Source organism: Petaurus breviceps, unplaced genomic scaffold (genome assembly GCF_028583685.1).
Source record: "Petaurus breviceps papuanus isolate PSGF00001 unplaced genomic scaffold, PetGlider_PUasm1.0 90919, whole genome shotgun sequence".
Classification (NCBI taxonomy): domain Eukaryota; kingdom Metazoa; phylum Chordata; class Mammalia; order Diprotodontia; family Petauridae; genus Petaurus; species Petaurus breviceps.
The window spans coordinates 8012317-8023519 of record NW_027187378.1 but is presented as its reverse complement, the minus strand read 5'-3'; the positions used below and the strand labels follow the sequence as shown (position 1 = coordinate 8023519).

At 38.2% G+C, this 11203-nt stretch overlaps 1 protein-coding gene across 2 annotated transcripts in view; it reads right to left on the bottom strand.

Moving 5' to 3' along the window:
• Positions 1–263: 263 nt before the first annotated feature.
• MACROD2 (mono-ADP ribosylhydrolase 2) overlaps positions 264–11203 on the bottom strand; it is a 2250628-nt gene continuing 2239688 nt past the window's right edge. For both annotated transcript variants that reach the window (XM_069075441.1, XM_069075440.1), the window contains 3 exons: positions 9979–10065; positions 7807–7871; positions 264–4549 (listed from right to left, as the gene is read on the bottom strand). In XM_069075441.1, coding sequence (XP_068931542.1) covers positions 7810–7871; positions 9979–10065 — 149 coding nt within the window. In that variant the 3' untranslated portion in view covers positions 264–4549; positions 7807–7809. The remainder of the gene's footprint in view (positions 4550–7806; positions 7872–9978; positions 10066–11203) is intronic.

Here is an 11203-nt window from a genome sequence, read left to right as displayed (position 1 = left end):
CCATTTGCATAATTGGCACCTAGAACTGTCCCTGGCTCCTAGGTACAGGTACCTACTTGCCTCCATTTTCATTCTGTTGCTTCATTTACACATAGATGAGCATCTTAGGAGGAAAATCCCCAGATCAATGGGTTTAATTACATGACAAATCTGAAGTGTGTGCTGGCAACCAAGTATACAGTATAGAGTCAGAAAGGAACCCTCTGGGTTGCTGATTTGCTCACTAATAGTTGGTCAATCTTACAAAGACACGAGCCTTTCAATCATCCTTTTGAATGAATTTTATTAGTATTCTGCATTAACAAATGTAGTATGAAGGCATCGGTTGTTTAAGGTTTTCAATGTATGGCACAGACAGAAGGAAACTAATAGATTTAGAAGCAGTTCAGCACTTAAATGCTAGATTAACAAAGGAGGCACGTCTAATTCTATTTAGCAGTTTATACCAGCTATCAGAAGACGTTTTGCAAGCAACAGACTACATTTATTCGCATTAAGTAAAAACATATTTTGATCAAGAAAATTACATTTTTTTTTCAGATTTTCCTTTATATCACAAATGTCAGGGTAAGGCAAATCCTTAATGAATCATATGATAAAAACCCTATTCCCCAAGAAAATATATTAAACATATTCTGCTAACTTTGTAATTTTTCAAAGCAAAGCCGACATGCACCACATAGAGAGAAATGTCTTTTTTAATCAAGTGCATCAAGCAGAACAGTATTAATTCACAAAGAGGCTTTTCAGTGTTTCATAGAAAGATTTACAATTAGCTGCAGTGAATAATATGTGACCCAATATCACAGACAGTGTTTCAGATGTCTCCTTTGTGAGCTACTCTGAAAGAAGACTTGTCCATCATCTAAGCAGCCACCAGCTAGAGGAATAATGCATTGTCTCTCCTAGATTGAGAACCGTTTTTTAATTGGAACTATTATGTTAAAAGCATATTTTGATACTCTGTATGCAAACACCACTAATGTAGGGTTTTATTCTCTTTCCCCTTCCCTTCCCTCCCCCACCCCCCATGCTACAGTATGATTGAAGTCTGGGTAGTAATTGACATACAGAATTCATGTGCAGAAGAACTAATCGACTCGGTATTTATTCTTTTACAAAGCCTACTCTATTAATTTTAGCAACTCTAGTGAAATGACAATTCATTGTGTCCATGTTATGTTATGTCTCAGCAATTTCTTGATGATTTTTATTTTTACTATCTGAATGATAAACAATAAAATCATATAGCTAAATAGCAACTCTTGAAATTCCCTAAACCAAACTAGATAACAAATCCAAACAAATTTTATATTAGGGCTCATCAGATCGAATCTATTGGCATACTTCCTTACTCTCTTAGTCTTCTTGATTCATTGCTTGCTTTCCTATAGTTTCCTTAGGCAGAAAACCCCAGATTTTAAAGAACTACCCCATTGTGCAGGGGAACCAAAGTTAAAATTAAGAATCAAGGAAATGACTCTCTTGGATAATAATAAAGATAGGTTAGGTCTTGGACCTGGAGTCTTAGTGAAAGTCATTATTTTCCATGTTGGTGACTCCTAAGAGGAGATGAGTAATCTTTCATCTTTAACCACTTTCAAGCCTGGTTCTCTGTGCCATCTCTCTCATGTTGTTTTCTGTTGTAGCTCATTACTGCAAGAGAATATCACCAACATTTGGTAGCCACAGGATAATCTGCTTGCAGCAGATTGCACTTGTCAAGCATTTCACAAGATGACAGTGACTTTTTCAATTAAGTTATGAAGATGGCATAAAATAGAGAAAATATCAGAATTCATGTGGTAGCATTTCTAAGACTATTTTAAAACCACTTTCTTCTTGCTTCTAAGGAAGTGGGGTTTAATGGGACTTGAAAAAGGATCTCATCCATTTCCAGATCATTCACTGACATCACATGAGGGAATGGCCAAACTAGGCTTCCATGATGTCAGTTTCAAGGGAATAGTTGTTGTGATGAGGGGTTGCTTCAGCTGAGGGTGAATTATGTGATAGTGAAATTGCTATATGGGTGTTATGCAGAAATACAGACTGTTAATTATTGAAATGTATCAACTAAGAGGGGAAAACAAATTCAGGAAGGGTTGAAAGAGAAAAAATACCCAGGAAGAATATGTGTGCATATATGTACCGTGTTTCCCCGATAATAAGACACTGTCTTATTAATTTTTTTGGACAGAAGAACACCAGAGGGCTTATTTTCAGGGGAGGGCTTATTTTAATGAACATTGACAGCAATTTTAATAAACAGGTAAATGTGAAGAAAAAAATGTACCTTTATTCAATAAGCAAATCACTGGGGAAGAACAGGATGACGCGCTCACTGCTGCAGCTCTGATTGGATGCAGCTCGGAGCGCGGCGTGCATTTCACGGGGGGTGGGGGGGACGGTGCATACAGAGGGTACCGTAATGTAGCGTGTAGTGCAGGGGATCACCTTCACTACAGTAGCAATCTCAATAGGGCTTATTTTCGGGGGAGGGCTTATTTTAGAGGAATCTTACACAGTAAGGGGAGGGCTTATTTTTGGGATAGGTCTTATTATCGGGGAAACACGGTATGTGTACACATACACAGAAACACAAGCACACATATACTACTGTGTATAAAGAGAAGGAAGGCTTCATACAGAGGAATGAAGGGAGGTAATTCCAACTTGAGTGGAATTTAAAGCAAACATCCAATGAATGATGATTAATGAAGTTCTTAACCTGACTGACTACATTTGAACATCCACCTACCACAATCTGCTTGTTTAAGGCAAAAGATAAATGAAATATAAATTCCAAAGCACTTATAAAAAGGCCTGGTCACAGGTAGTTTAAAGGGACATGAGGGAAACAAGATTAGCTCTCAGTGGAGGTATATAACATGTTGCTGGGAAGGCTAGCTAATGGTGTCAATATTGCCTTCTCAAGGATTATAATCCAAAAGATACTAACACATTCTTCCTACTTTCTCATCTCTTGGTGCCTCTTAAGCAAATGCTAGTCCCCATTTTGGAGAGAGAACTAGTCTTATGGACTATTAGGGCTGCTATTCCTCTTGTTAGTGCTATGCTCAGTGGTAGACTGGGAGGAACCCAGCAACAGATTATTTTCAGACCTGGCTTAGTCAAGCAATGTAATGTCAAAACAAACCAGGAAGCAGAGACTGCAAACAGGAGTTTTAATTGCTTCTAACAGGGAGGGGAATGTTTTTTTCAGACCTTCAAACCTTGGAAATGTGCTGTGTGTTCTTTGTGAAAAGCATATCCTCTTTTTGTGAAAGGCATACAAATTTAATTTACTGCACAGCTGAAAAGGAGGTCCTTGCTCCTTCTTTTTTTTATATACTACCCAGTGACATTTGACCCACAAACTCCTGTACTCAATGCTCTGGCAAAAGTGTCTTACTCAAATATGTATGCATAATTACAAATCCATCTATATTGGGAAACATAACAGGAGGGATTTTAAGTGCAGTTGGTTAATATCCACAAACCAATAGTTAATATAGGATGGGTTCTAATTGGCATATATCCTTATTTAATCCAGGGGTTAAGCTGCTAGGAACATCTAGATAAATGCTCACTTAAATAAGCTCTGTTTTAGTTGAATGGAGGGGGGGGATTTCTATGGTAGGTGGCACCAGGTCTTGCCCTAGCCCACAGGCTATGAGAGGAAGCATATGGTAAGGATATGATGGAATAAAAAAGCCCCATTGTAAGTTTATGTTGCTGACGATGAAAATCTCAGTTCTATCTAAGGACAATGGCAACACAGGCTGTAAAAGAGGCTCTAATGATTTTACTGGTTTTAGCTCATCCTACTCTATGCTAGTCTAAAAAGCTCTTTCATCATTTCTTAATGAATGTCATGGAACTAATCTGTGGTGCTATGAGGTATCAGATAAAACCTCATTTTCTATTTACATGTCCAGACCTTCTCCAAGGGATCAGTAAGTAGGTTTTGAACCACTTCCTAACTTGTTTTCTACTTGATACCGTCTGTGGATTATGCTACTGTCTAGCACTATGCTCTCTGAAATTTTAGATTAATGACACGGAAAACAACCTTGTTCCCTTCTGTTTCTTCAAAGAGACCACTGAACAAACTGCTTTACAAAGTCATTGAGAAAGCAAATCTTGAGAACAGAACACATACATACATACCCACGTGTATGTATGTGTGTTTAAGCTGTCCCATTACGACCCTGGGGTGAAGTTTTCAAAGGAAAGACATTAATTAATACAGGATCAGTGCCTTAAAAAAAAAGATGATTTGAATATGGGGCACTTGCCACCATATCAAAAATCCTCCTCTAGATCCTTCACCCCTTTAAGAAGGTAAACAGAACAAAATGCAAGTGGAAGAATTAAAGCAAAGAATCCCCTTCTTTTTGGGCCCAAATTCCCTCCCCCCACCCACCCCTAGCTCTCATTGACACCACTTGGTGTCATCTCAGCCTCCATTTCACCGATGCCATCAGATGCCATACATTGCCAAGGGCCGCCATGTCATTTCATTCTTTTGCCTCATCTTGTTCATCTGTAGAAGACAAAGGGAGATTAAATAACATGTTAAAATGAAGAGAAGGATCCCAATGGAGATATCTTTTTAGCTCAGTTCTCTGAATGTCACTATTCCCTAAACATCTACAGAGAGCATCTTATTTGACTGTCACAGGCATGTTGCTAGATATTTAAGAGACCACTGTTGACACGAGTTATCTCTAAGCAGCATATAAATAAACTTGTAATAAATAAATGCCATTCTGAAGGTGAGCTTTGCTTAATGTGATAATTAACTGAACTTATCATGTAAGTGTTCCTCTGGATGCCTATCTTTCTACATTTGGTATGAGCCAACTCCAGACACCTCAGTTTTCATGAACATGCTCATGATTCTAGGAACCACATATGGATAATGACAGTATTTCTACATTTGGGTGAAACAACACTGGTCTACAAAAGTGACCAATAGGTGATCTGTTACATTGCAAATCCTTCTCCAGAGGGAAATAAACAGCAATTCATGCATTATATATGTCATGTTCAAGGTCTTACACTAGGAAATAGGTTATGAACCACTCATTTAGAGTGGGTTCTGAGTGGGCAAAGGCACCATGTGGTTCTGAAGTACTAATTGTACTGGCAGGGAAAGAAGGCAGCTGATGGTAGAGATGATTTCCAAAGCATATAAACACTGCACACATGTCCATAATGTCTTTTTGTGTATGGCCTCTGAGGTTCCTTCCAACCGTCAAAAGCTTATACCTACAAAATGAAGGAAACTACTCCCCCTCAGGTCTCAGAAAACTCTGGGCCTCATTGTCCCACTTGAAATACATTGTAACTAACATATTTATTCCATGCCTACTATGTCCCGAGCACTACTATATCGGCTCATTTCAACTCTAAAATTCAGTATACCTGGACATGCCCTTCTTGTGATTAAGGCCAATCTGAGCTTTTGCACTACAAAAGGAAATGGCTGAAATAATAAAAAATTTACTGGGTCGTCATGCAGGCTGGTTAGGCTCTCGGGAAAGGAGGGCAGTGGAGTCTATTAGCTATGACAGCCAGCTACAATTGTTGAATTCACAGTCATACACTACCACAGAGACCATCTCTACTCAGATAGATCTTTTTTTTTCTTCCTGACTTAAATAGAACTGGTATGTTCTTGTAAACAAGGTATTCCTTCAAATTGGTACCTTGAATCTTGTACCAGTTTCCTCCTCTCTCTACCCGAATATAAAACTGCAGAGTTCTTGATTGCCTTAAGCTAACATGAATTATACAGACCTATGTAGCCTAGATAGATTGGACTTCCTGGGTTGTAGTTACGTATGTGTCTTAATCTTCCAGATCCAGACCAAGATTGAGATCCATAGTGGTGGTGAAGTGGAAGCATATGTCTCTTTGTATCCTTTATGTGTCAAGGAATGTGCTGGTACATATTCAAAACAGTGACCTTGGAGGTATGCATAGCTGAATCTCTGGTGGGGAGGGGGATGGGGGGTAGATGTTTTGTATAAAAAATAATTTTGCCATACTTTTGACAGAATAGCCATAGATTAGAGTCATTAAGGGCCAAAACAAAAGGAAGAAATGTAGAGAAACAAGCATTTTAATACTTCAGATTTAATCCTTTTCATAAGTTTTAAACAGAATTTTTCTCTCCATGTCTATTTCTGTCTTTTTTCTTTTTCTTCTGTTAAATGGAAACATACTGTTAAAATACCAATCAGTAGAAAGGTGAAATCATGTATTGAACTTTGAACAGTCAAGGAGGGTTCTTTTCTCAAAAAAAAAAAACAACCAAATAAACAAAAACACCCTTATTCTATAATTTCAGGAATGCTTTAATATTTAGCCTTGAATGTTATAAAATTCCCTTAAGGCTGTATTTTCTTGAATATATTTCTAGCAGAATTTGCTAACCCTATGTAGCTGATGGGATACATCATGGGGAGGAGAATTCAGTGACCATATTTCTGTACTGCCTTACTGAGAAAAGCAGTAAGGTGATTTACAATTCAGGTGCATTATGGATTTTTCCATTGCTAAGCATTTTAGTCTAGAAATTGGACCATTTACAACTGCAAATCTAGTTATTCTTCCATTTGTGTGCAAATTATGATTTTCCTATGTTTTTTAAGGCTAACTCATCAGGCTAGGACAAAAAGAAGTCTCCAAAAGGCAAAACTTACAAAAGTCCTCCCGATTCCATCTCAGTTTCTCCTTAGAGGTTTAGAATGTCTGAACTAGAAGAGACCTTCAGGACCATCTGATCTAAGGCCCTTATTTCACAGATGAGGAAACAGCCCCAGAGAGAAGTGATTCATCTAAATGAAGTCTATCTAAGTGAGTTAACTATAACTCATTTACATTAATTAATTCCAAACTACTTAAGCATTAAGGCAAATTTTGGAACCAGCACCAATCCTTAAGTCACTTATTTCCCCAATCGGGTTCTTCTTCTACACATCACTGTGCTAAGTAAATAGATGCAAGGAAAAAAGACCTAAGCTCTTTGAGGACAGGGACTATCTTTTTTCCTATTCATATCCTCAGTACTTAGCATAATGCTTGGAACTTAGGAGCAGCTCAATAATGCTTGTTGATCATGGACTAAATATGGCTTCAAATAAAAAAAATCACTCAGCAAAGAGTTGATACAGCTGAAGGATATAATAATGATGTGAGCTGCCACTCTACCTGCCCTGATCCTTAGTTTCCCCATCTGTAAAAATGGGAACAATGATGTTTACACAAACTACAATATAGCACTGGTTGTGGGGCAAGGCCACTGTAAACTATAAAGTGTGTTACAAATGCAGGCTGACATTATTATTTTAGAACATTATTGCCTATATCTTGAGAAGCCCTTGCTTCTAAGAAAGGCAAAATCCTTGAGAGACGTTATCTCATCATGCTTCACACATGCCATGGTAGATGAGCAAGTGGGAAAAAAGATCTTACTGTCAAAGCTACAAAAAAAACAAGGTACTCTTAAACTGCCTTGTGAAGCACTTAAATATCTCAATGATCTGAATATAACATGATTCCCAACACATTCAGTATAGTTTATGATTCTCATGGTGACTGGAAAGAATAGAGAGCTAATGAATCCTTGACCCTCCATAGGAGTACTGCTGTACAGAGATTAAAAAGAATTGCAATAAACCAAGTGGGCAAATTAACAGCAGAGGTGGGCAAAGACCTGTGACACTTAACAGTAATTCTTGTAGATATTTACTAAAACACCTACTAAATGAAAACGAGAAAACAGAATCTTACCTATTAGAGATCATCATCTTGTTGACTCTCTGTTGGGTCACTTTCATCCTGACTACTCATTTCAACTGAAAGCAGAACAAAGATAATAAGTTAGACTTTTGTACCAGATCCCCCTGAAATGCGAGCAAATGGTCTGAACCTAAGAACTATTTTTTTCTTCATTTCTTAATATTTTTTGTTGATGATGGTGTCTTTTTAGAGTCCTATCAATGCCACTAATAGTGGTTTGGGCTGGTGACCAGCAGGTTTCCTATCATAGGTACTGACTTTTTTGATTTGGTTTTGTGCTTTTCACAAATTAAATAATGAAATAAATCTTAAATTTGAGAACATAGGGTCAAGTTTAATGTGGCTTTTACACTGCCATTCCATGTTGAGGTAAGTCTTGGGGAGACACTAGAATGGCCTATTGATAGAATCTCTTTTGAGGGTGGTGGACTATATTTACAAAGGAGTACTTGGCAGGGGGCAAATAGGTGACTGAATGCTGTCTATACAACCTTTTAGTTGTTTCATAGTCTCATATTATGTCCAGTTGCAGATGTCATTAAAATGCAGTAGCAGGTTATAGAAACAACATTCAGATTGTAAAGAATATGGCAGATGAGTTCAATCAAATCGGGATGGGACCTAAATGAAACAATTCAGCTGACAGATTTTGCCTTAATGTGGAATCCCCTTCTTTTCTTGGAAGAAGTTCTGTTTTTTTCTTCACTGTCTCTGGGAGAGTGAAATTGGCTCTCCTTCCTTATCCAGTAAGTCAATTGGGCTTTGCAGTATCGAGAGGTATACTTTAAGGATGAAGACTGAGGATGATGCAGGGCTCCCCAATCACCAAATGATCTTTAAAATTTAGTGACAATTCTGACTTCCTGGTGTTAGCAGTATGGGTACGTTTCTTTTCAACCACAGAGACATTCAGAAGCCCAAATAAATGACATGAAAATCAAAAGGAAATGAGAAAAAATATGGCATTGATGTGCTAGGAAGTCTGCAGCTTCTAGGGAGTCAATGCAATGCAATGCAATGTCAATGGGCCTGTTAGTTTTCCCCTGTTTTGGTGCTCATAATTCAGAACAGGCACTCTGAGAATGCCAGTGAGGTGGCTTCAGTGGTTGCACACTAGAATAGAAAATAAAATAAATAGCTAATCCAGATCACATGGTCCCCAGAAAACATGTGTTTTTACTCTATTGTGTATGATTTTGCAGGATCATTTGCATAAAAAGAGAATGTATAATCAGCACCATTGTTATAAAGCCTTAGACACTCATGAAGTCTCCAAGTGTCAGCCAGTTTAATTAGATTGATATTTTTCAAACATCAAGGCTTATATTAGGAACTAACAACCTGTAATCTCTTTAAAAAATGATCCCCTCTAAAATGAATGCACCATCAGGGGAAAACAGCAGCAGATGCACTTGAAATCGGTCATGCAGGAAAGAGGTGGGGAGCAGGTTTGAAAGGGGGAGTTCTGAAACTGTGAAGTTTGGATTCAGTCAAAGGGCCATAGCTGAGGATCTAGAGGGTTACATGGGCCCTTGAAATTGCAGGTTCCCCACCCTGGACTGGACCCTTCCCCTCTACTCCATAATGTTGATTGCTTCCTCCCCCTCCACAGCCCCCCTCCCTCAGGGCTTGGTCTAAAAAAATAAATGTGCTGGGGACTTTCAGTTTCAACCCTATGTAAAAACTGGATTTGTTTATGGAATATACCACAGGTGATCAGGCCCTAATCATCTTAAGCCCAACCTGAGAGATGGGGCAGAGAACAGCATCAATGGAATGGCAGGAAGTCCTGTCATTTGAGGATCCAGTACTGTAACTAGGACAGGGCAACTAGATCTTTGCCCTAGGTTCCGTATTACATAGAAAGAAGAATGGTATTTACACAAAGCTAATCAGGTAGTTTCCATTCTATTTGGCCTTGAAAATTGCTCCTACAAACTCAGCATTAAGAGGCACGGATGATCTAGCTTTTTACTAGCAGTTGCTTTAAAAAGCTGCATTTTGATGAGTACCCTAGAAGTAAATGGCTTCTGAAATTTGACTGGTTATTACAGAACATGTTGGTTCATTGAACAGATAGCAGTTCCCTGATTCCTAAAGCACACACTGGGAAAATAGGCCAGATTTCTTTTTTATGAGACTCCAAAGACTTCAGAACCATACCGTCGGCATATGTAGCATTTTCCACAGGGCAGGCATCTCCAGCACCCACTTGCTCTGCAGATGACTTCCCTTCTCCCACTGTTCCTTCTGACACATCAAAGGTTGGGGGTTGGAGGTGGGAGAGAGAGAAATAGAACACAGAATCAACAATTAATGAAGAATTCACTTATTCTTTTGCTGATGTTGACCTCTTGAGCTTAAAGAAACCCTTGATATTGGTTAACATTAAGCCTAAATGCTGCTTTGTTTAGGAAAAGCTAGGAAAAGAATATTATGAAGAGGAAGGGTTTCATCTTCAGTGATTTCTGCTCATAAATTTTCTTAATTTGGAAGATTATTATAAATACATATATACAAATTTCTAAGTTGAAAATAGAATAACAGGTAATCAGGGAAATATGGCATAACACAATAGACTCTGAATTAATTCCTAGTGGGTTTTTTTTCTTACTTAAACATTTGTAATTTAAAAAAAAATCTAAAGAAGCAAACAAAAAAGCTAGTATGCCTTAGGCAAGCCTAAAAGCTGGAAAAACCCAGTGTCATGGAAGTAAAGTTTGGAGAAAGAACACAAATAAATTGCTCTTTCCTTTCCATATATAGCTTTTTAAAAATCTTATTTAGGACTGCAAATAGAGCAACCTTTTAGTTAATTTCCATCGTGGTATTTCTCTAACTGAGCAGCTTCAAAAATTTTTTCATCTGTTTCCTGTGATTGAAGCTATATACTATGTTTGACTTTCTCATTGCAAGAGATCTATTTGCTATTGTGAGAAATGTGACCTTTTCTAATAGGTTTTTTTTTTCAGCTGAACATCAATTACATCCTAAGGACTCCTTCCTACTTAGGTATCAACATATGTACACTCACATTTACAAAGGTAAAGTTCCAGGGAGAAGTGACCATTTTCACAGGTAGTCTCAATGGAAGTTAGAACTATAAGGGACTTTTGGAATCATCCAGTTTCTCCTCATTTTAGAGATGAGGAGATTAAGGTTTAGAGTCACAAAGTGACTTGTTCACCTCACTGGAGTTGGGTAGTACAGATGAGCTCTGAACCCTGGCCCTCAGACTTCAAATCCAATGCTCTGGCACTACAAAACTCCCTCTGTGATGAAAACAGTAGGAATAGCTTGAATTAGGCTTTTACTAGGGGTGCCAGAGTGGGAAGAGAGAGAGAGAGAGAGAGAGAGAGAGAGAGAGAGAGAGAGAGAGAGAGAGAGA